The following is a 25,379-nucleotide window of genomic DNA, read 5'->3' as shown; positions in this document are numbered from 1 at the left end:
GACCTGTCTCGTTTAAATTCCTTCATTCGTTGCGACAAATTCCATATGCTACCGTCTCGCAGGTGCGGACCTTACTTCCCCGTGGGGCCGTCACCACCTCCATCGATCTTACAGATGCCTACTATCACGTTCCAATAGCAAGGCATTTTCGTCCCTTTCTGGGCTTCAAGCTAGGCAAACAAGCCTATGCATTCAAATTGATGCCATTCGGGCTCAACATAGCACCAAGAATCTTCACCAAACTAGCAGAGACAGTAATTAAAGAGCTTCGAACTCAGGGGATACAGGTAGTGGCCTATCTAGACGATTGGCTAATCTGGTCAGACAATGCCCAGAATTGCCGCATAGCAACGAACAAAGTCCTCACCTTCCTTCGACAACTGGGATTCCAAGTCAACCTCGAGAAATCCCGCCTGGTCCCGGAGACCAAGTTTCAATGGCTGGGACTACAATGGGACCTGTGCTCCCATACGCTGTGCCTCCCGAAAGCCAAAAGGAAGGAGATAGCAAGGAATACAAAACAATTTCTCAAGGAAAAGTTAACCTCCAGAAGGAACCAAGAGAGGATCCTAGGTTCCTTACAGTTCGCCTCCGTGACAGACATTTTCCTAAGGTCCAAACTCAAGGACATAAACAGAGTGTGGCGCTCCAGAGCAACCACAAAACGTCGAGACAGACTTGCTCGCCTTCCCCCAATCCTGAGAAAATGTCTGCAGTCTTGGACAAAGATCAAGAATCTTTCCAAGTCGGTTCCCTTACAACATCCGGTCCCGGGACTCGTCGTTCACACAGACGTCTCCTTAACAGGGTGGGGAGGTTACTCCCAACACAAGAAAATCCAAGGGTTATGGTCACCAGTCTTCCAACAAATGCACATCAACGTCCTAGAGGCCATGGCAGTCTTCCTCACTTTAAAACGTCTCAATCCAGCCAGGAATCTCCATATCAGACTGGTTCTCGACAGTGCAATCGTAGTACACTGCATCAACAGAGGAGGCTCCAGATCAGCCCAAATAAACCACATCATGTTGAAGATTTTCTCCATGGCGGCATTGCACAAGTGGCACCTGTCAGCAGTCCATCTAGCAGGAGTCCGGAATGTGGTAGCGGACGCACTTTCACGGACGACTCCGCTAGAGTCGGAATGGTTGCTAGACAATCGATCTTTCCAGTGGATACTATCTCAAGTCCCGAGTCTCCAGGTGGATCTGTTTGCGACGGAATCCAATCGCAAACTGGATTGTTACGTAGCCCCCAACCTGGACCTTCAGGCTTATGCCACGGACTCAATGATTCTAGATTGGAATACCTGGAAGACGATTTATCTGTTTTCTCCGGTGAATCTCCTGCTGAAAGTTCTGCACAAACTCAGATCCTTCAAAGGTCAAGTGGCTCTCGTAGCCCCCAACTGGCCCAAGAGCAATTGGTTCCCCTTGTTGCTAGAACTAGGTCTCCGCCCCCGGCGGATTCCCAATCCGGTGCTAACACAGACAGTACAAACTCACAATGTGTTCGCTTCCTCAAGGATTCTGAATGCCCTAACTTTATGGACTTCATGAAGTTCGCAGCCCAACGAGGTGCAAACATCGATCCTTTGAATACTATTTTCCTGGAATCTGACAAAAGGGAATCTACTCTCCGTCAGTATGACTCGGCTGTCAAGAAATTAGCTAAGTTCTTGAAAGATTCCCAATTTGAGAAAATGACGATGAACCTGAGACATTCTTCAGAACCCTCTTCGAATCAGGCCTGGCAGCCAATACAATTACTACAGTACAATCAAGTCAGCCCTGAAAAAGATCTTCCATATTGGTTTTGACATTGATCTAACGGATTCATATTTCTCATCCATTCCGAGAGCTTGTGCTAGACTAAAACCTTCAACTCGCCCTAGCGCAGTTTCCTGGTTTTTGAACGATGTTCTTAAGCTAGCCTCTGACACCCCAAATGAATCCTGTAACTATATGGCATTATTAAGAAAGTCACTCTTTCTTTTGAGCCTCTCCTCTGGCTCCAGAATCTCAGAATTGTCAGCCTTATCTAGAGACCCAGGTCATATAGAGTTTCTCTCTTCGGGTGAGGTCCTTCTCTCCCCTAACAAAGTTTTCCTGGCCAAAAATGAGGACCCCAAAATAGGTGGTCTCCCTGGAAGATTGTTCCACTTCCTCGGGATCCATCCCTGTGTCCAGTTACCACCCTGAAATCCTACTTTTCTGGGTCGAACCTGTGGCGCCCGGTGAAAAGTCCTTCTTGTATATCTTTTCTGATAAAACCTTTCAATTATACCAGAGAAAGAAAAAAGCATGGAATGCTGAGGTTACAACCCTCGCGCGAGCACCTTTTGGGTGTCGTGTATAAAGCAAAGGCGCGTGAAATCCTCTATCCACAGGTTGTCTTCCATTTAGTTAATTCCTTCGTCAAAGGGATGGGCCGATACAGAGGCCCTAGACACACCCCCATCGCCGCACCACCCACGCCACGATGCGAGCGCCATCTGAACAACATCCTTCTTTTTGGAATACAAAGTGTTGAATTGTTTTGTTGTGCTCTCGGTCTTTTTTATCAATCGTGGATTTATTTTGTCATGTCTGAAGCTCCATCTTCACACATTCCAATGTTAAGTACCATAGTTTGTTTTGACAGTATTTTATTGTACCGGGCTTTTGTTTTATATCCAGTATAGTCTGTTTTATTATTCCCGTCTGGCCTTTCATGGCGGCCATTGTTTGTTCACTGTTTGGGAATTCATCTTTGTCTGCCCGTTTAGTACTCTGTCACTTAGGTTCTTGGTTAAGTCCCTGGCCTTATGCCTTTAGAACCATTATTATTTTTATTTTTATTTTTTTGTGTATTTATACTCATGGTACTTTTTGCTAGTAAGTCCAGTCTACGAACGAGATAGCGATTTAGCTTTGTATTTGTTTAGTATCTGCCCCTCCGAGGCGTTCGTCACTCGACTGTGCTATTTATTTTAAGTTTTAGCTGTTGCTATTCTTCGATCGTAGTGTTTTATGGATGTACATGTTTATTTATACGTTTATAATAGTGTTGTGTGTTTTTTTTTTTTTTTAGTCCTGTTTTTGTGTTTAAGAGAGCGAGAGCTTGGGGTCCCCGTTTTCTGTTCGCAGTCACGAGTTACCCCTTTCTCTCGTTTTCTTTCTTAGCTCCAGTGGGGGAGCGGATTTCCCGTTTTCCGTTTTGTGCGTTCAGCGGGTTCTCCCTCCTTCACCTCTCCCCCTCTGGGTGGATGATAACTTACGAGTTATTTATTTTTCGTGACTTTTCAATTGTTAGCGTTATTTTGGTCCGTGTTTCGTCCTCTCCCCGTTACGGCTCGGGAGTAGTTATGAACGTTTTCCACTCCGCCTTGAGTTATACTCCGCCATGAGGGATTCTCAATAACTTTCGTTCTATTCTTATATTTATATTGTTTACTACATGGAACGGGCTTCATATTGTTTAGATACGACCCTCCGGTGGCCCTTACTTCGGTCTCAGGCCACGGCCATATCCACAATAGCCTTTGTTATTACAACTGTGTTTGTTATTCACAATAATTATTCAGGACCTTTCTTCTCCCTCCGGCCTCACCGGAGATCGTAAATACGCTTTACTATAATCTAAGCTTTAGTCTTTAGCTGCGGCTTAGCTTTTTATCTTTCACAATTGAATTATTAGCCACAATTGAATTATTCAGGGCATCTCATTATCCTCCGGCGTCACCGGAGGTCGCCCAAACACTTCACACTTATAGTTGCCTTAGCTAATTAGCTAAGGCTCCTTTATTCAGGACATTTCATTACGCTCCGGCCTCACCGGAGCTCCGGCTTCACCGGAGGTCGCCCATACACTTCACACTTATATTTGCCTTGCCTTTAGCTAAGGCTGGTGTTTATATTTATTTTAAGGGCATGTCACTGCTTCCCCGACCCTTGGAGGTCGGCGGATTGCTTTAAGCTAATTATCCTTATGTCATTAACAGACATTGAGTGCATTACAAATATACAGACAATTGAATATTAAAGTGCCAACAATGGTATGGGGCGGTATCAACTTAAAGTTAATATTCAGTTGTTTGGTCAATGCAATATGGGTGCTTAGGGAATTCAGTGAGTGCCGGAACTCTAAAATAATAGGTTTTTTATCCCTTATCAGAGTTTCAAGCAACACCAGACTCATGTCTCCTTTCTTTTACAGAAGGCCCGTTGTACTGCTGAAGGATGCTCTGCCTCGTTCAGCGACCCCGTTGGGCATGACCTCTGCCGGTCTCATGCTCACTGCTCCATTCCCTTTATCCAGGAACCGGGACAGGCCCAATACCCAGTGTGGTTCCCGGATTTGTGCTCGTTCTGTTACGAGTTGTCGTCAGTTCTGCTGAATGATGATGTAAGTGGGTTTTTCCTTTGTTCCTTATTTCTCGTTGGCAGACACTAATATGGACATGAATTTGATATACACAGTATATTTGGGAGGGCAAACCCCCTCCTCCATCACTAATCACTGCAAATCTTACAGGCCGATGATGTCTCTCTTCGGTCAGCAAGGGCTACTCTTCGTCCGTGGGTGTCGGGCTTTGGCAGGAATGCCCCGTCTGGCGCACCCTATCTCCTCGATGGGGATATGGCCTCCCGTCTCTTCCCAGGCTCGACTACTGCTGCAGTCTCCCCTGACCTTGCTGCCCCTTTAATTGAAGAAGTCAGGGCTACCATTTCCGTGCAGGACGAACCCCTCATACCGATGGACATGGCGGGTCTGGATATAGACGTAGAACCCAGGGACAAGCAGGTAAGTGGTGCCGAGTTGGTGGAAACCCTTTTCTCTCCTACTCCCTCTCCTACCTCTTCCTTTCTAGGTTTTGATAACTCTAAGGCTTCTCCTCGGGATCCCTCTGCCTCCGTACGACCCAAGGTGAAGCCACTTCGAACTTATAAGACTTCAGCTTTGCCAGTATCAACGTCACCGGTCCCTGGACCCTCGACAGCTCCTGATATTCATATTGCTCCTCGTAAAACCACTACTCCTAAGAAATCTAAGTCTACCAAATCCAAGAAAAAACCAACGGGTGACTTTCAGGTACCCTGGGCTGATCTCCTCCCCATCCAGCTGATCAAAGGATTGGTCAGGGATCAAGTTCAACATCACTCTGGTGCAATAACAGAGATTAAGGATATGATGGCTACTCTGATCCGCGCCGGAACTCAGTTTCCTCCCCCTTCTGCCCCAGACGCATCGAAGCTGCCGCCCTTCGATAAAAACAATCCTTGGCGGTTTGCTTTGTATGCTCCATTCGTAGATGGTTCCCTAACTCTGGAGGGCATGGGCACCCGCCCTCTAGAGGACCTGGAGTTCTATTCCCCGGGCCTAGCATTCCCGTTCAATGGTTTTGTACGGTTAAAGGAACATGCATTGGTCCGTATGGACAAGGTACCGAAGGAAACGGTCATATTTCCAAAAGAGCAGGCCCAGGCTATCTGGGCCAGAACACTATCAGAGTGGGGGTGTATTAACTCCAAGCTCACCCCACACAAAGGTTCCTACACTATTTTTACGACAGCGGCCTCCATCTCTTTGCCGCTCATAGACAAAGTCACAGAGCTGACTATACAGGCCATCAAAGAAGGCTCTTCCATGCCGGCTCTCAAGGAGACGGACCCCACCTCTTTGCTTATTCCGGGTTCCTCGGCAGCCTGGGATGCTGCGGCCTCTACCTTCACGGTGGGGAAACTAGACCCGGACTGTGCCTCTACTCTTTTCTCTGAGAAGCTTCCCAGATTAATAGAGAGTCTTCTCAAAACTGAGTTCGAGACCCGTACTAGACTTGCTAGGTCCCTCCAATCCATCACCTCCATGGAGTCCCTAGCATCTCTTTACCCAGAGGAAACGCTGTTCAGAGTCTCCACAAAGAACCTGCTGCTATCCTACCAAATAGATCTCCATGACTTCTGGTCAGCTCGGGTTAGTTGCAGGAAGTTCGTTCTGTCGGAGGCCACCATCAGGCATGAGCCGAACAGACTGATAGCTTCCTCCTGCTGGAGTAAGACCCTCTTCCCTCAGACCGAGGTGGATAAGGTTCTTCAGGACGCAGCGAGGGCAAACCAGAATTTGCAGGTAAGGTGGGGTCTCTCAGCCAAAAAGAGGTTCGAACCCCAGAGACACACGTTCTTCAAGAAGAAGCAGAGGTTTAGTCCTTACAAGGCGGCCCGGGGTACCTCGTCCCCACAGCCTTCCGCGGCCTCGACTTCTCGACAACAGGCGCCTCCTCAGCAGGTAGTCTACCTTGCTGTTCCCCCTGGCCCAACCCCTCTTGGATGCCCTCACCTGCATACAACCCTGCCTACGAATCCTCCGGTTCCTTTCGTGGATACCAAAGAGGGAGTTCCAGAGGTAGAGGACAGTTCCGCCAACGCGGCAGGCCTAGAGCAAGGGGTTCCCGTGGAGGGAGGGGCCCTAAGTTCACTCCCTCCCAATGATGTGATGCCGGTAGGAGGGAGACTTTATCACTTCTGGGATCATTGGACCTTCAGTCCATGGGCTCACAGCATAATATCAAGGGGCTTGGGTTGGAAATGGTCACAGGGATCCCCTCCTTCACCGGTGACCTTCTTCCAGAGACCCACTCCCATCCTGGAAGAGTACACTGCGGAGTTACTCAAGAAGAGAGCAATCAAGCGGGTTCGATCCCTGAAATTCCAAGGCCGCCTGTTTACAGTCCCGAAGAAAGACTCGTCGGCGTTGAGGGTAGTTCTGGACTTGTCGAAGCTCAACTCTTACATCCTTTGCGACAAGTTCCGTATGCTGACTATCTCTCAGGTACGGACCTTACTTCCCCATGGGGCCGTCACCACCTCTATCGATCTTACCGACGCCTATTATCATGTCCCAGTAGCTCGAAACTTCTCTCCTTACCTAGGCTTCCGTCTCGGCAAGAGAGCCTTCGCATTCAAAGTCATGCCCTTCGGTCTCAGCATTGCCCCCAGGGTATTCACGAAATTGGGGGAGACGGTGCTCGAGCAACTCAGACACCAAGGGATACAAATCGTCGCCTATCTGGACGATTGGCTCATTTGGGCCCAGTCGCACCAGGAATGCAACAGAGCTACGTTGAAGGTACTCAATTTTCTCGCCAAACTGGGCTTCCAAGTCAACCTCCGGAAGTCCCGCCTACAACCATCAAGCCTCTTCGAATGGTTAGGCATCCGTTGGGACCTCTCAAAGCACAAGCTCTCCCTTCCTCACAAGAAGGTGAGGGAGATAGCTTCCAAGGTCAGGAACTTTCTCAAACACAAACAGGTGTCCAGAAGAGCTTTAGAACTGATCTCCTATTAAAAGCCAAACTCAAAGACATCAATCGAGTTTGGAGAAAGAGGGCGACAATACCTTTAAGAGACAAGACCTCGAAGATCCCCTCTGTCTTGAAAATGAGACTACAACCATGGTCCGATCGGAGGAACCTCTCCAAGTCGGTTCCTCTACAGTTCCCCTCTCCACAAGTGACAATTCATACCGACGCGTCTCTGAGTGGTTGGGGGGGTTACTCCCAACATCAGATGTTTCAGGGCTCTTGGTCACCCGCCATGAGACAGTTCCATATCAATGTTCTCGAAGCCATGGCGGTGTTCTTGACCCTGAAGAGAATCTCCCCTCCGAGGTCGACCCACATCAGAGTAGTCTCAGACACCACTGCCTCAACAGGGGGGGGGGGGTCCAAATCACCCAACCTGAATCAGATCCTGGTCACTATCTTCACCTTGGCAGCCGACAAAGACTGGTTCCTGTCAGCAACTCACCTAGCAGGAGTCCAGAATGTGATAGCAGACGCATTATCCAGGACGAGCCCACTGGAATCGAAGTGGTCCCTGGACATGCACTCCTTCCGGTGGATACTCAGGCTGGTTCCAGGTCTCCAGGTAGATCTATTCGCGACCCGACTCAATCACAAACTCCCATGTTATGTGACACCGAACCTGGACCCTCAGGCTTATGCCATGGACGCATTAACCCTGGATTGGAACCATTGGCAGAAGATCTTCTTATTCCCTCCAGTGAATCTTCTACTGAAAGTCTTGCACAAACTCCGCTCCTTCAACGGGGCAGTAGCTTTAGTGGCACCTCACTGGCCAAAGAGCAGTTGGTTTCCTCTCCTCCTCGAGTTGAAACTCCGTCCCTTCCGGATCCCATTCCCCAAACTGACCCAGGTGGTCCAAACTCGGACTGTGTCAGATTCCTCAAGGATAGCCAAAACCCTAACTTTGTGGATTTCATGAAGTTTGCGGCACGTAGGGACGCAAACATCGACCCAGATAATGTCCTCTTTATAGAATCAGACAAAAGGGACTCAACGATTCGCCAATATGATTCGGCGGTTAAGAAACTAGCGGATTTCTTAAGGACTTCAGACCATTCATTTATGACTCCTAATTTAGCCATCTCCTTCTTTAGGTCCATTTTTGACAAAGGCCTAGCAGCTAGCACTATAACCACTATTAAGTCAGCTCTGAAGAAAGTCTTCCTGGTTGGGTTTAACATTAACCTGGCGGAGTCTTATTTCTCATCTATTCCAAAAGCATGTGCTAGGCTTCGACCTTCGGTTCGTCCTCAAAAGGTCTCTTGGTCTCTAAATGATGTCCTCAAACTGGCCTCCGACACGGACAACGAATCCTGCTCTTATATCACTCTTCTTAGGAAGACTTTATTTCTAACAGCTTTGGCCTCGGGTTCCAGAATCTCAGAACTAGCAGCTCTCTCACGAAACTCAGAGAACATGGATTTCCTCCCTTCAGGTGAGGTACTTCTTTCACCAGACAGGGCGTTCCTAGCTAAGAATGAGGACCCCCAAAATAGGTGATCCCCTTGGAAGATTATTCCTCTTCTCCAAGATACTTCTCTATGTCCGGTCACCACTCTCAGGGCCTTTTTAGCCAGGACTGCTACCCGATCGTCTGGCCCCTTGTTTATCAGAGAACAAGGAGGTACCATTTCCATACGTGGCATTAGGCAACAGATCCTATACTTCATTAAACAAGCCAATCCGGGATCATTTCCCCATGCTCATGATATCCGATTGATAGCTACCTCCATCAACTATTTCCAGAATATGGACTTTGATAACCTTAAGAAGTACACGGGTTGGAAATCTCCTATGGTCTTCAAACGCCACTATCTAAAGAACTTACAGGCTCTTAAATACCCAACGGTTGCAGCTGGGAGCCTTATCTCTCCCCATTGATCTTTTGTTCTTCCTTTCATCCATCTCTTCTCTTCTCCCTCCTACCCGCCACTCGCACCACGACGCCGCTTCCTTGGTGGTTCGTTAGCCCTAAGTGTATTACATATTAGGTTAATATGATTGCAACTATTATTGTTTTCCGTTGTTATAAGGTTGGGATATTCTTAGCCATGTCAGTTTTGTTGCATGTTTTCCTCTGATACTCAGAGGTTTCCTTGTTATCATGTTTGTTTATCCTTACTCTCACTATGACCTGTGGCTAGTTTATATTTTATGCCTACTTACCTTAATTATATATGATTTTCTTTACATGGTGTTGTTTCTCTCCCCTTATTAAATTAGTAGTTATTGTTGGGCTTGGAAAGCATTCTCTGGTACATTTTCACCGGGCGCCACAGGTTCGACCCAGAAAAGGGATTTTGACGAAGGAAAAATCTATTTCTGGGGAGAGACCTGTGGCGCCCGGTGAAACCCTTCCCCTTATTTTACACGATCCCACCCTTTCCTTTCCAAGCCATCATGGCCAATACAGAAGGATGTTGTTCAGATGGCGCTCGCGTCGTGGCGTGGGTGGTGCGGCGATGGGGGTGTGTCTAGGGCCTCTGTATCGGCCCATCCCTTTGACGAAGGAATTAACTAAATGGAAGACAACCTGTGAATAGTGGATTTCACGCGCCTTTGCTTTATACACGACACCCAAAAGGTGCTCGCGCGAGGGTTGTAACCTCAGCATTCCATGCTTTTATCTTTCTCTGGTATAATTGGAAGGTTTTATCAGAAAAGATATACAAGAAGGACTTTTCACCAGGCGCCACAGGTCTCTCCCCAGAAATAGATTTTTCCTTCGTCAAAATCCCTTAAGTATAACTTCCACCACAACCACAGGGCCCTTATTTATTAGAGAACACGGAGGTACTATTACCCTTAAGGGAATCAGACAACAAATTCTTTATTTTATTAAACACGTTAATCTAGGGAGAGGAATCTTAGCCCGGGAACCTCCTGACTCACCTACGTCCCTACCTGCGTCGGGATCATCCAGAGCCATGGGTTCCACATCGAGGTTGAGGGTAGCGACGTCCTCAGTTAGGGTGCCGCCCGTCTCTTCTTGGTCCGGGGCCAGAAGAAGGGATTCGATCCTCTCAATGATAGGATCCGCCAACTTTTTGGGGACCGCAGCCGAAGTTTTAGCATGGGGGTAGAGACGGGAACACCATTCCTCAGAGAGGATATAAGGCTGTTTGGCCTTCACGTTGCAGGCGAACCCGCCAATCCAGATGTTGAGGGTAGCCTGAGCTGTATCTTTTTCAAGTTGGGAGCTCTGAAAGAGAACAGACTATTAGCGAGGGATATTTGTGCCAAAGAAAAGTGGAGAAGTCCAAGGACTTCGTAGACACGAAGTGAAAGGCATGCGGGAAATCCAGAGGACTGTGGCCTTAAAAATAATAATCGTAATAAATGTAAACCATCGAAATTAATCGTAACTCCCTACAAGTCTGTACTAATGAAAATGCACTCACCGAGTCAGATGTTAGAGTGGAGGTCATTGTGTAGCAGACTACACAATTGTCCGGATGCCAAACAGCTAAGTCATCCACTTGGACAGAACAGTGGGTGTGCGAACGACACACATCATGGCCGCAGGGTTGATGGAGGACAGCGGCACATGCCGTCATTGCACAGCGTACAGTCTGTAAAATAAAAGATACATGAGTATCTTAAAAGAAAGCAAATTAGGGGCCCAGAGCTTAAAAACGGATTTTGAGCGAAGCGAAAAATCTATTTTTGGGTGAGATAGCCATGGCGTCCTGATGGAAGGTTCCTGTTTGGTAGCTTCCTTGGGTATAAGACTACTAAGATATTCCCAGAGAATTTAACCACAGGTTATCACAGAATTCTAACTTCTGGAGCGAGTATCTCAAAGGTTTCCCTTTAAGACATCGTAATACAACAGGGGACACGCATGTCTGGTCGTGCCACATAGCTATCTCCACCCCGAACAGAGTTAACGCTTCGGTGTGTGAGGGCTGAGAATAGCTGGGAGCCGTTCCACAGCTAATCTCACTCGTGGCTACTACTGATACTCGAGACGTAAACAAACGGACGCCATTGCTCTAATGACGTCACGCGCGTCTTTATCCTGGCGCCAGTTGCTGCCCATCACCATGATACAATTGTGTAGGGTGGGAGCAAACTGAACGAAGTAGTAGGGAGGGTCCATCAGGACGCCATGGCTATCTCACCCAAAAATAGATTTTTCGCTTCGCTCAAAATCCGTTTTTTGGGCTCAAGCCATGGCGTCCTGATGGAAGAGTACCAGAGAATCAATGTATCGTGGTAGATTTTCCCCCAGAGTTAAGTGCCTAGGCATTGACAAAACAGCAAAGTAATCTTAGGTAAGAACCATAGGAACGAAATATCCTGCCCCCCATTGGTAGGAAGTTCCCATGGGCTATGCCGACGTCAAAGTGGTATTGAAGGGCTATTCATCTTGACAGAAGAACTTTTAAGAGCTTAGAGATGAAGCAGAATGTTTGATATTTGTATAGGAACATTCTGAAGTAGGCCAGTGGTGGTTGGGCACTGTGTGTAGAGTTCATCTCCTGATTATCAGAAGTAAGTATTCGTGTAGGAACCTTACTGAGGCAAGGTGAATATAATTTAGGAATAGACATCTTAAATTCTTCATGACCATAAGAAAGGAGGAATAAATAAAACTATGACAGTATGTATTTCATAGTAAGTAGGAGCTGAAAGAGACGCATAAGTAATAAAATAGAAATTTTATTTCACAATGCAGAAATTAAATAATTTACAGCAAAAGTAAAGTTCATTTACAGTAATAATAATGTACATAGAAATAAAGGCTTGCTCTTGAATCTGAAAGGGAATTTCAGGATTAGTAGGTACTCGTTCTCGAGGAACGCAAGTCTTTAAATAACACATCATGCTCAAGGCATGCGGCACTTGTGTAACACTATGACATTTCACCTGGGATAAGAACAGTTATAAAAGCACTAAGTGTTTTTAGACATCACTATGAATCACTCGAGGGTCAACATAGGCACCCGAAGAGTTAGAGTCCCAAGTAACTCACTGTTCTACGCAGAGTTAGGTGCAGGTTTCATAACACTACCTGCGGCTACCACAAAATGTTTGATTTCGTGCACTTGTTTCGCATAATATTTAAAGAAAACTCGCGAGGACTTCCAGCCCGTAAAGTTTTTAAGGCTCTCAAAGTCCATGCTCTGAAAGAAGTTCAGAGAAGATGCCACTTTTCTAGGATCATGACCAGCGGGTGTACTGTTCGGATCCGCTCTGCGAATGAAGTAGGTGATTTTCGCTCTTAATTGTTTCAGTGACAGGTCGCTGCCCGATGTTTCTCCTTTGAAGAGTTGGCCTCCACCAAAGTTTGAAGTTCTGCGAAGATAGACCTTGAGGCTCTCTACTGGACATAGAGAGACATCCTCCTTCAGGGGGCATATTCTCCAAGGGCCCCATCTTTTGGTGGGTAATTCATTTTTGGCGAGAAACGTCGGATCAGGGGAGAGGGTCACTTCTCCTGAATCAGCAAACAGGATGTGTCCCTCTTCTCTTGATAATGCCACTATTTCGCTGACTCGAGCTCCCGAGGCGAGAGCAAATAAAAATATAACTTTCTGAGTCAGATCCTTGAGGGGGCATGAATCATTGTCCAAGTTGGAGGCGAAATGGAGCACCTTGTCTAGTGACCAGGAGATCGGTTTCGGAGGGGGTGCTGGGCGTAGGCGAGCACATGCTTTCGGCAGTTTGTTAAAGATGTCGCTGGACAGATCAATTTGGAAAGCATATAGAATTGGTCTAGTCAAAGCCGATTTGCAGGTTGAAATCGTATTGGCTGCTAATCCTTGTCCATGAAGGTGAATGAAGAAGGACATACAGAAATCAATGGTGATTTCTTTAGGATTTTTTGCTTTAACAAAGGAGACCCATTTCCTCCAGGATGATTCATATTGCCGTCTCGTGGATTCGGTCTTGTATTCCTCTAGGAAGTCTAGACTTTTCTTCGAGATCCCAAACCTCTTCTTTGCGGCAAGGGAGAGAAAATCATGAGATGAAGGTCCTTGATTTTCGATGATGAAGCGAAGACAGTCGACTTCTGTACTTGTTGAGAGAGAACTGGGCCCGGGAGAGGGATCAGCTTGGGCTGCAGCTCCAGGACCAGGGGGTACCAGTTGCTCCGGGGCCACTTGGGAGCCACTAGGGCCGCTGTCCCTTTGAAGGTTCTCAGTTTGGAGAGGACTTTCAACAGAAGGTTGGTGGGAGGGAACAGGTATATCTTCGACCATCTGTTCCAGTCCAGTGACATGGCGTCCACCGCTTCTGCTTTGGGGTCCTCGTACGGGGCTACGTACAGAGGAAGTTGATTGTTGTCGCTCGTTGCAAAGAGATCTATCTGAAGTTCTGGGACTTGATGAGAGATGAAGGAGAATGATCTTGCGTCTAGAGACCATTCCGACTCTATCGGGTTTGTCCGAGATAGAGCATCCGCTGTCACGTTGCGGAATCCTTGTAGGTGAACTGCAGACATGTGCCACTTCTTCTTCTCCGCCAGACGGAAGATTGGGAGAAGCACCTGATTTATCTGGGGCGATCTTGAGCCCTGGCGATTGAGACAACGAACTACCACCGAGTTGTCTAGGGTTAGACGGATGTGGATCGAGGGCGGCGGGGATAGCTTCTTCAGAGTAAGAAGGACCGCCATGGCCTCCAAGATGTTTATGTGGAACGTCTTGAATAGTGGAGACCAGGTCCCTTGAGCTTGTTTCAGGTGGGAGTGACCTCCCCAGCCCTCCAGTGAGGCATCCGTGTGGATGTTGAGTGAAGGAGGAGGGTGTTGGAGAGGAATGGACCTTTTCAGGGCCATTGCTTCCGACCACGGCTTTAGGAGGCGTCGAAGTCTGTTTGGAAGCCGTCTCTTGAGGTCTCTTCGAGCGATGGATGCCGATCGTCTCCAGACTCCCGCGGCATCCTTTAGCTGTGCACGAAGCACTGGGTTTGTCACTGAGGCGAATTGTAGAGAGCCTAGAACTCGTTCCTGCTGTCGTCTTGAAATGCGTTTGGATTTCAGTAGTCGCTTGACAGACCCTGCTATTTCCTTCATTTTCTTCTGGGGGATGGAAAGGCGGTGTGACTGAAGATTCCAGTGGATTCCCAGCCACTGAAACTTCTGAGCCGGAGAGAGGCGAGATTTCTTCTCGTTGATCTTGAATCCCAGGTGTTCTAGGTACTGGGTAACTTCGTCGCAAGACTTTGTACACTCTTCGGGCGATGGAGCCCAGACTAGCCAGTCGTCGAGGTAGGCCATCACCTGGACGTTTCTTAGGCGGAGCTGTTGTACTATGGCATCCGCCAGCTTTGTGAAGATCCGAGGGGCCACATTGAGGCCGAATGGCATGGCCCGGAAGGCGTAGCTTTTCCTTTGGAGTCGAAATCCTAGGTAGGAGGAAGCGTGATGGTTCATTGGAATGTGCCAATAGGCATCCGCCAGGTCTATAGAGACCGTGTAGGAACCTTGAGGCAGAAGGGTCCTTATTTGTTGAAGCGTCAGCATCTTGAATTTGTTGTTCTCTATGAACTTGTTGAGGGGGGATAAGTCCAGAATGACTCTGAGCTTGTCTGAGTCCTTCTTGGGAACGCAAAACAGTCTCCCTTGGAACCTGGTGGACTTTACCTTCCTTATCACCTTCTTGTTCAAGAGGTCTAGAACATATTCTTCCAGAATGGGGGTCGATTGTTGGAAGAACCGCTGGAAGATTGGGGGTGGTTGCACCCAACTCCAGCCTAGACCGTTCTTGATGATGCTGTGTGCCCAAGGATCGAAGGTCCAACGATCCTGGAATTGGCGGAGTCTTCCTCCCACCGGAAACACTTCATTGCTTCTGGTGTCCCGAGGACTTGTTGCCTCGGCCGCTAGCTCCCTTTCCTCCTCTACCTCTGGAGGGACGACGAGAGGCGTCTCTGCTTGCACCCCTGGACGAGCCTCTACCTCTGGCATGAAAGGTAGTGGATGGCTGCTCAAAGGCAGGGGTGAAGACCGGTGACTGTGACAACACCGGTTGGGGGACCAATTGAAAGGTCTGTTGTGGTTGGGCAACCACTTGGGAGGTAGCGGGTCCCGGAAACTGACGTCTTTGTTGACGTTGCTGGGGTTTCGGCTTCTGAGGTTTCCTCTTAGGCTGAGGTCCATCGTCCTGAGAGGTTTTCCTTTTCCTGGACATGCCCCACTTGTGGAGAAGGTTCCTATTCTCCGTGGCGGCTCTGTCCATTATTTCCTTGACAAGGTCAGAAGGAAACAGGTGCTTTCCCCAGATGTTGGAGGAAATCAGCCTCCGGGGTTCGTGTTTCACGGTGGCACCGACAAACACGAATTCACGACAGGCTCTACGAGCCTTTATGAAATGGTACAAGTCCTTCATTACCGTGAGTAAGTGGGATTTGGCCAGTACCATGTAGTGATCGGGTACTGCTGTGTCACAGGCCATAACTTCAAGTTGGACTTGATGAGAAAGAGACGCTGCAAGCCTCTCCTTCGTGTCTTGTTCCCGGCGAAGGAGGTGATCATTGAGCTTAAGGAGGTCTTCATTAAACTGACGTCCGGCGACGTCAGGATCGAGCCTACCCACAACGAAAGTATGTTGGACATCTTTCCATTGTCTAGTGTCAGGGGGTGTCACGATGGAGAAGGGTCTGCACTCCTCCAGTGCAGGGCAGGGTTTTCCTTCTTCCGCCGCTTTAAGGCATGCAGCCAAGGCCTTTTCCAAAAATGGAAGAATCGCAGTGTCGGGTGCGACATAAGTAGGATGCTTCTTGCTCAAGGCAGGAAGCTTAGAGCAGGTAAAGCCCCTGCTCTTAAATGCGGAGGCTAGCATAGCCTGGGCCTTTGCGAGATCGAACACTATCTCTTCTTTAGGTTCGGTCTCCTCCTTCGAGGCAGGTTCGGAACGAAGCCGGACGTAACAGTCCGGGTAGGCCTCGAAGCTTGGGAAGAATTCCACATCTTCCAACGGGACCGTGCCGATTTTGTCACTAACAAAGATCCTGCCGGTCGCAATAACCATATGCTCTGCATACCTCCACGGGTTGGCATGAGAGCAAGCTGGGAGATCCTTGACCGAGATCTTCTTCGGTTCTCTGGATCCAATCATAGACCTGATGGACTCCTGGTTCTCCTTCAGTCTGTCGTCCATGACAGCTCTAATCAGTCGGATCAGTTCTTGGGTAGAAGAGGAAGGATCCGGGGTCGAGGAGGTAGACGGGATGGACACATCCGTCGGTGTAGGAGTAGGCGGAGGGATGGACGAGGGAGTAGCTCCAATCTCCGACTCGGTGTATTCCACCTTGTCTTCGTCCTCTTCGGCTCCTTGAGCCATAAGCGTCTTCTCCGTGTCTTCCGAGACGTCAGAGATCTGTTCATCCTCCTCGGAATCTAGGCGACACTCGTGCATGGACTGAGCCATGACCACATCAGGTTCCACCGTAATTTGGACAGTGGGGATTGCTTCCTTTGGAACCACTGAGTCAGGGGAGGCCTTAGGGAACAACAGGGACCTCAGTTCTTCGGTGGCCAGGTACGGTCCAGTAGCATTTCTCTGAAAACCACGCACCCACTTGCGCAGTTTCTCACGAGCAATGTCTCTAACCTCCGCTGAGGGAGGGTTATGGAAGGCCTCAACTAGGTAGGCCTGGCAGACCGTACATTCCAGTGGATTCCAGAACTTCCAATCCCCTTTCTTGTCTGAGCAAGGGGCGTGAGTCCTGCACGCCGTATGTCCGTAAAACTGGGAGCGTTTCACAGCACAGTATGCGAAATCGCACTTCATCTGCTCCTCCTGTGGAAGAAAGAGAAAATGAGTATGGGGGAGTCATAGGAATGGCTCTTAAATTAAGTTAATATTAATCATTAATTTTAACTTACAGAAGGTGTGATGCATAGAGAGTGAAACAGTAAAGGAGAACACGCTCCATGCATCTCGCCCGGCTGGTTACCATAGGCTTGGTCCTGGGATAATCCAAATGACCGAGATCATTGGATATAGTTTCCTAGGATTCCCATTATATTGGAACTCCATGGAAAGCCAAGGACAAGGTTGGGATCGAATTCATTCGGTTCCCAGATAAGAGCCAGAAGGTCTCATTAAGGGAAACTGCTTCTGGCAACCAGCCGTGCTAAGATGCACATAGCATGCTGGAAATAGAAGAATGCAAAGAGACAGCATGATCACTAATAGAGCAGTACTAGGTACTGATCTTAGAAGCAAAGCAGCTTATCTATTTGCCAGGTAGGGCTATCTTAGTCTTATGATAGCTACAGAGAGGGGGTGCAAGTATTCTTGACGCCTCCGGGGCATCCGGCAAGCCGGAGCTCGCTCCAGCATAGATTCTGGCACTAGAACAGACAATTTGCAAAGTCAGTTAGATACCAGGATGGCGGCCGCCGGCACAACGGCGGCACGCCGGCAGGGAGCGGCGGCTCCGGCAGCCGGAGGATGCCGGATTGGTGACTGGGGTAAGGATGGTACAGGTAGTATCGGGTTGCCGGCAGTATATGCCGGCACTCCGGAGATCGACCGGCAAGCGGACGATTAGATAGGAGTAGGAGAACTGCCGGTAGTAGCCGGCGGCAGCCGGCAGTCCCTCGGTACACGGGGGGCTGGCGGCAAGGGTAGGGAAGTCACCAAGAGGGAGGCAGGTATTGCCGGCAGAAGAGGCGGCAAGAGACCGGCACCCGGATAGATAGAGAGACAGGGGGAGGGGGGGAAGGATGCAGGAAGTACCTTCAGGGTTCCAGACATCCCTCCCCCTCCCTGAGGGGGTGTACCCATGATAGAGACAGGCTCTATCATCCATAAGCAGGGGTCACTAGGGACCGGGAGCAGGTAGCCCAAGGGAGGACTAGGGAACACCCAAGAGGGGGGGGGGGAGACTCCCCTATGCAGAGCTACACTAGGAACTAACCTTATAGGACACTATGAAGGTATATGTACCAGAGCGGACTGCACAAGGAAGCTCGGGTAGCCCTACTCTTCCACCCTAAGGAGGAGTTGTAGGACAGGGGACAGATGAGTATAAACTAACCTAAGCATAGGCTAGGCTATACAAGAGATAGGTGGGGAGGGAGAAGAGAGGGGTCTTCCCAGGAAGGGTTTCTGTACCAGAGCGGCCACAAAGGGAAGGGAGGACACTCCCTAACCTAAGATTAGGCTGATCGGCTAAAACGGTGCAAGAGTACAGTTTCAGCATGGAACAGAGAAACCTTCCTAACCCGACCTAGATCAAGGCTAAAAGTCCTGAACTAGGCAAGGAAGAAGACGTATCGCTATCGCAGGAAAGTCGTAGACTATCCTAGCCATAGAGGTAGGCTAGCCTAACCTCACTCTCAGACGCAATCCTAAAGGGGGTTCATTCCTTTAGGGAGGACTGAGAGGCGATATAATACTCTATTAGACAATAAATCCCTTTACTCAGAAAAGGGATCAAGGCTAATTAGAGGGAATGCCAAGGCAGGGGATGAAGGAAGCATATAGGGGTCCTAAGGTTAGGTTAGGCTAGTAAGAATCACTGACTAGCCTATCCCCTATATGGTCCCTGAAGGCGAAAACATTTGCATCACTAGTCAAAAGTATTGTAAAATAATAATGCCACTATCTTCATAACTTAGTCTAGGATCACTGATAAATCATGCATGAACACTTGTATATAGGCTCCTGGCCTGGGGGCTATAGTAGCCGACTGGTATGAGGTCAATCGATGACCGATAAAAAGCGTCTAAACACGATATAAAAGTTCCTAGCTATGAAGACTAAATAAACTAATGTATTCGATTAGTATATAAGGCCGGAAGCGTTGTTGTGGCTAACTAAATAGAACATGCAAAACAACAACGACGCCATAAAATGGCGGGTCCGGTAGAGGCACAGCTCTGCCACAAAACATCAATTATTTCGCGAAATAATATTTACTTTACGGCCAGAGCTTAATTAAACAATACTGGAACCTTGTACTCAACTTTCCAGAAGAAGGCGAGGCTGAAGGTAACGACATAGCGAAGATGCAAAGCGATAAAGTTCACACAAGGGAAAATCCGTCTCAGTAGGGCAGCTACTAAACAAAGGATGAAGACGCGCGTGACGTCATTAGAGCAATGGCGTCCGTTTGTTTACGTCTCGAGTATCAGTAGTAGCCACGAGTGAGATTAGCTGTGGAACGGCTCCCAGCTATTCTCAGCCCTCACACACCGAAGCGTTAACTCTGTTCGGGGTGGAGATAGCTATGTGGCACGACCAGACATGCGTGTCCCCTGTTGTATTACGATGTCTTAAAGGGAAACCTTTGAGATACTCGCTCCAGAAGTTAGATTTCTGTGATAACCTGTGGTTAAATTCTCTGGGAATATCTTAGTAGTCTTATACCCAAGGAAGCTACCAAACAGGAACCTTCCATCAGGACGCCATGGCTTGAGCCCAAATATATATATATATATATATATATATATATATATATATATATATATATATATATATATATATATATATATATATATATATATATATATATATATATATATATATCAATATCATGATAAAAATTTTTTATATACATCAAGTATCTTGAAGGAAAGCAAATTAGGGGCGGGAGCTTAAATTATATCAATATCGTGATAAAAGATTTTATTTCAACTGTACAGTATTATGAATGAGAATATCAAAGGAGGGAAGGGAAGGTCGAGAACTAGGATCGTATATAAATATATATATGTGACTAATATATAAAGTTAATCCAAGTAATAATGAGTAACGTTGGCTCCGGAGGCTCAACTAAACAACTCGACCAGATGGTAATGTATAAAAGCTACGTCCGGAGATCCGTAATGAAAGTCTTTATATATATATCTATATGAGGTCCGTGGGGTGCGGGACACCATAGAGGGGGAAGGGATCTTTAATGGGGCCGCGAAGTGCGGGACCGAGGGGGGGGGGACATAACGCAACATAGTGACTAACTCGACATGGGAGAGAGAGAGGGAAGGTAACCCTGGGGTGGGGTATCGGGCGGGAGGGAGGCTAGGAGTGGGGCGATAGCAGGTATACCAACCTGCCAGACCCACTATTGATATGATCACACGGAAAGACTAAATAACACTATAATAAACATAACATATGGTAAAATAAGATAGGAAGGCATGCTGGATGATAAAAATAATAAAATAATAATCAAAATAACGATACATCAATCGTAAAACAAACGAGGGAACGAACATGAGACAGGAGAAAACCAAGCCTAACAGCGCTGGAAGCTAGGCAGGGCTACCAACATAACACAGAGTCAGTGAAGTGCCGACAAAATGAAAAACTAATATCTGACTCATGAAATTCCCTTGGGCTAATGCAAGAAAAACGAATGACGTTAATAATGAGAAGCAGGTCCGTGGCGTGCGAACGTAAAACAAAATTAATGGAAATAGAAACGCCCGAAGGCGACCAGGCATGCCAACCTAACGAGAATACGCTAACGTATATCGTAATAACTATTATCGTAATAACAGGACATCAATATAATAAAATAACACGGTGTGTGAACCGTGGATAACCAGAAAGTTCATAACGAGAAACAATCAGTATGGAGGACTTATTGTAAAGCGTTAAGAACGACAAGAGAGAGAGATAGGAGGAGGCCGAGCGCCATGAAAGACCCACGCGGGGTCGTGAAATATAAAACTGTCATAATATAAGCAAAAAAGGGTAAGGCCCCCTCCAAAATCTCAAAACTCATAGATCTGGTACTTAACTTAGATGGGGTGACGGTAGAGTCCGACATCTTGAGGTAAATCCAGGTAAACCAATGAAATTCACACACCGAGGCAAAAAATGTTTGGATAGCGCGTGCTATGAAAAAGGAGGACGTCACTGGCGTGGGATCGCTAGTAGTAGTAGGATGTTGAACGCCGCCTCGCTATTCGGGGATATAGACAGGAGATATCTAAATGGTGCGAGACCTCTGGTTGTGATTTATTCACGCCCCAGTATTATACAGACACCTTATTAAGGTGAGCAAGTTGGGTTCAACCTAGCATTCCTATACAAATTTTCCTCTGGTAAATTCATAGCAGTTTTTACCTTAGAAATGATGTAAAAGGAGCATTTCACTGGGCGGCACGGGACAGAGCCCAGAAATAATAATAATAATAAATGACTTATTACATTTTCTCATCAGTATCCTTATTGCTAAGAAACTAGGCCAGCCAAATGTCAGAGAATTCTAAGTAAGTGGTTTTTGTTTTACTTCCTGCCAGTCATCAGAAAACAGGAAGTACATTTCTGGGCTACTTCCTGCCAGTCATCAGAAAACAGTAAATACATTATTGTTACATTATACAATGTTATTACATTATATTCCGATTACTTTGTCAAAGAATTTCAAGCAGTACATGTTATAATCACTGAAAAATAACTTAAAAATACTTACTCTGGTGTGGGGGCTGAAAGCAACCGAGGATGCTCCACTCACATTATCAGTAAGTATTGGGTTATGGGTAGAGAGTGAAATATCCCACACATGTAATCCTCCACCATGAACTGCAGCAAGTAAGTTGGTGTACCAAGGACACCAAGATGCATCAACATAACCTCCTGCCAGTGTCTTTAAGCAAATTTAGGGGAAAATATGTTAAAGCTCAAAGGAATCCACTTTTCATGTACAGTACTGAAAATGAAATGTGGTACAGTAACCACAGTCTAACAAAGGAAAAATTCAAATTTTTTTTTATTAATTAGACTAAAATTTATTGGTAGAGGTGGAATGTGGTTCTCTTATTTCCATGCTCTAAAACATTTTAGATTATTAAATACATTAATATAATTTTAGTGTCACAACATACTTCCAATAAACAGCAAGCATAAAAAAGAAAATCAGCAATGGTTTTCTTAAGAATCAAAGGAATGTCAAAAGTATTTTTTCATTAATTTTCTTAGAAATGGCACCATCTTTTAATGCTGACACCAATGCTTTCAGTACACCCAATCACTGTATAAAGAAGGCATGGAAATAACTAAGCCAAATACATTTATCACTCAAGCACCAGTACTTACTTTGGAATGCTTTACCTATCTTAGCCAAGAAAAGACTATTACAGCTAAGAATTAAAAAAAACATTCTTGTATACCTGAATATATATCAATTTATTAACCAATAATTTTACATATTTTGTAAAAAAAAATATACACAAATAATAGAAGAGAAAATTACTTCAAATTACTGATATAAAATACGTCATGAGGGTGAAAAGAGTAACAATCACTGGTCATATAATACATCCTAAGGGATCCAAAGGGCAATAGTTTGTGTGCATAAAGTTCGTACACAACTTTTTAAAGCAAATGGACGTAAGGAATAAAGTTTGTACGCAGACATTCGTATGGTATAAAGTATGCACGTAAAACTTTCAAAACAACAAAGTTTTATCAAGACAAAATTTTGTATGACAAAATTTTCCTGGAAAAATTTTGTATAAAATTATTGTTCACAAATAAAAAGTTTGTATGCTAATGTTCATCCGACAATAAATAATTTGTACATAATTACATAGCAAAAGTTGCTCATTTAATAAAACTAATGGATGAAAGAGCGTGGCTACATGATGATCAAAATTAACTGTGGGTTAAAAGGAGTGACATCATTATTCAAGTTTCAGACTTACCGTACTCTAAAATGATTGGTTGAGTGCTAATATAGCTCTTTTAGACATTTTAGACTTTTTCTGAGGGGATATAATAAAGTTTCTACCACTTCATGTTATGAGTAAATGGCCTTGGCATCAAAGCAAAGTATTTGGGAGGTTATTAGCAGTTTTTGTTCTTTTGAACAAAATTTAAGATTTGTAAGACTTTTAACATGTTACTCACTGATGTCTATTACAAATTTGTTTAACACTTGTAATTAAAAGGTGAATTTTGCTGATAATTAGATGCTCTTGAAATTGGTAAGATAAGTGGTAAAAAGTCATTAAGCCATTTCAGAATGACGCTCTAGCCGTGGCTGACTAACGTGTAATGTTATGAATAAAAAGAAAATGAATTATGCTAGTGAAGTCTTAAAACAAAAGTTCACTATCATTTTTGTAGGGTTTATGAGTACAAATTATGATGATGATGATAATGATGATGATGATGATTATTATTATTAATAATTAAAGATCCAAATATTCTTACTATAGAAGGCAAATGTAAAATATAAAAAGTACTGTAGGTGTGCAAGCTTTGTGGAATCTGGTCAACACTTAATTTAAAAGCGTTGGTATACAAATAGCATACATACCTAGGTGGGGTACCTAATTCCCTCATTTAATTGGTAATCAATCTTGGCATTTTGGTCTGACTATCATCTTTGACACGCACATCATGTCAAGAAAGAAACTACAACTTTTAGGGATGTAAAGTCAAACAAAGGAATTACAATCTAACTGAAATGGAGTTTTATGGATACTTTTGGAGAGAATCAAAGACTGTAGTATCTCTTCTTGAATCAGACTTTACTTTTACAGATTTTACCACCACTATTATCATTACTATTATCATCATCACTATTATTATTATTATTATTATTATTATTATTATTATTATTATTATTATTATTATTATTATTATTATTATTATAATTTTTATTATTACTATTATTATTATTACTATTATTTTTTTTCGATATCCACCTGTTAGATATAACATATCTTGACTACTTTCTCATTTGTAATACAATATTCTCCACTAAGGGAGAGAAACAGCAATGGTCATCAACATTGCTAGATGCTTTTTGGAATTTGCATCTCCCTTTTAAAAGGGGTGTAGGGAACTGTGGCCCACCCTTCACAAGAATAATTCTTGGCTAAGTTTAGATAAACTGTGACAAACAATGCTTCCAGAGTCTTTGAATCAATTTCTATCTTAATCTGAATGTTATTTAGACAGGTGTTGACCAGCGTACAAAGAGAGTTGACCAGTGTACGAAGAGATTGCATTGAAAATTTAAAGGTAGGAAACTTACCTCTTGCATTTTGAGAACACATACAGGAATGAGTTTATCAATGAACCACACACGGATAGTATCATCAAGTGCAGCTGATAAGAAAATAGAACTAACATCCTCTCCAGCAGTCCTCCATTCTACTTTTGTCACAAGAGCAGTGTGTCCCCGATATACTGTTCCACAGCGTTCCCTCTCAAATGTACGACACTGTGAAGGGGATAAATTATTTTAAAACAGATAACTTGTAATTGATCTTACAATCCTCATCACTCTTACTTATCCGATTTGCCCACTGTCTATATAAATAGACCGGAAAGTATATTGATGAACAAATTGAAAAATAACAAGGGTGTAGTAAGAATAACAACTTAAGACTTGCGATATCCAAATTGTAGGCTAGTCCTCCAAGAGGAGAATCATGGAATATACCGTATGTTAAAATATTATTGAGTGTATTAGTTTGAAGTTAAGACAGTTATACTCATTCATAGAGAGTTTTAATGTGCTAAATATTTTTTATATTCAAAGTGTAGTGTTACTGCACGTTTTGTGTTATCAAAATGTTGATGTTCAATGTACAGTGTCACTGTACATGTATTATCCTTCAGTGATTTGTCAAAAATAAATTTAAAAGATTTCTGATCACAATTCTTCTAAAATTAAAATTTTTTTAAACAATTTGTATTTTCCCTAGCTATGAAAACCTGAGTCATCTAAATGGGTTACTCATAGTCTCGTTTTCTACGACGAGACAATCAAAAGAAAAAGTGTTCTATTGCATCATAAGGTTGCTAAGCAACTGCAATGCATGGCAGCACAGGGCATTGGTGCATGCCACACTTCACTCTCTTCAGGTTTGAGACTTGTGGGCAGTTGATGTGGAACCTTTGATTAAATGACTCAGGTTTGTATATGTAGGAAAAATATAAATCTTTTTAAAAATTTGTTGTTTATTCCTACACTGATACAAAATTCTGAGTCATTTAGAAAGGAGTGTTCGTTAGGTGAGAGGAAGTCTCCGTTAAAAGATATGTCCTTTTTCTCTGGCAGATACAATTAATGATAAGTAAGAGCAATAAGTCGGAAGTTGACAAAA

The 25,379-nt window shown here is 45.2% G+C and overlaps 1 protein-coding gene across 1 annotated transcript in view; it reads right to left on the bottom strand.

The window, feature by feature from the left end:
• The window catches only part of LOC137645858 (dynein axonemal intermediate chain 4-like), a 244,609-nt gene that overhangs the window by 33,114 nt on the left and 186,116 nt on the right, over positions 1-25,379 (bottom strand). Inside the window, exons 13-14 of the mRNA XM_068378847.1 lie at positions 24,302-24,490; positions 21,731-21,904 (exon numbers count right to left, since the gene is read on the bottom strand). Coding sequence (XP_068234948.1) covers positions 21,731-21,904; positions 24,302-24,490 — 363 coding nt within the window. The remainder of the gene's footprint in view (positions 1-21,730; positions 21,905-24,301; positions 24,491-25,379) is intronic.

This window comes from Palaemon carinicauda, chromosome 8 (genome assembly GCF_036898095.1).
Source record: "Palaemon carinicauda isolate YSFRI2023 chromosome 8, ASM3689809v2, whole genome shotgun sequence".
Lineage (NCBI taxonomy): Eukaryota > Metazoa > Arthropoda > Malacostraca > Decapoda > Palaemonidae > Palaemon > Palaemon carinicauda.
The sequence above is the reverse complement of the archived record's forward strand: the minus strand, read 5'-3'. Positions and strand labels throughout refer to the sequence as shown.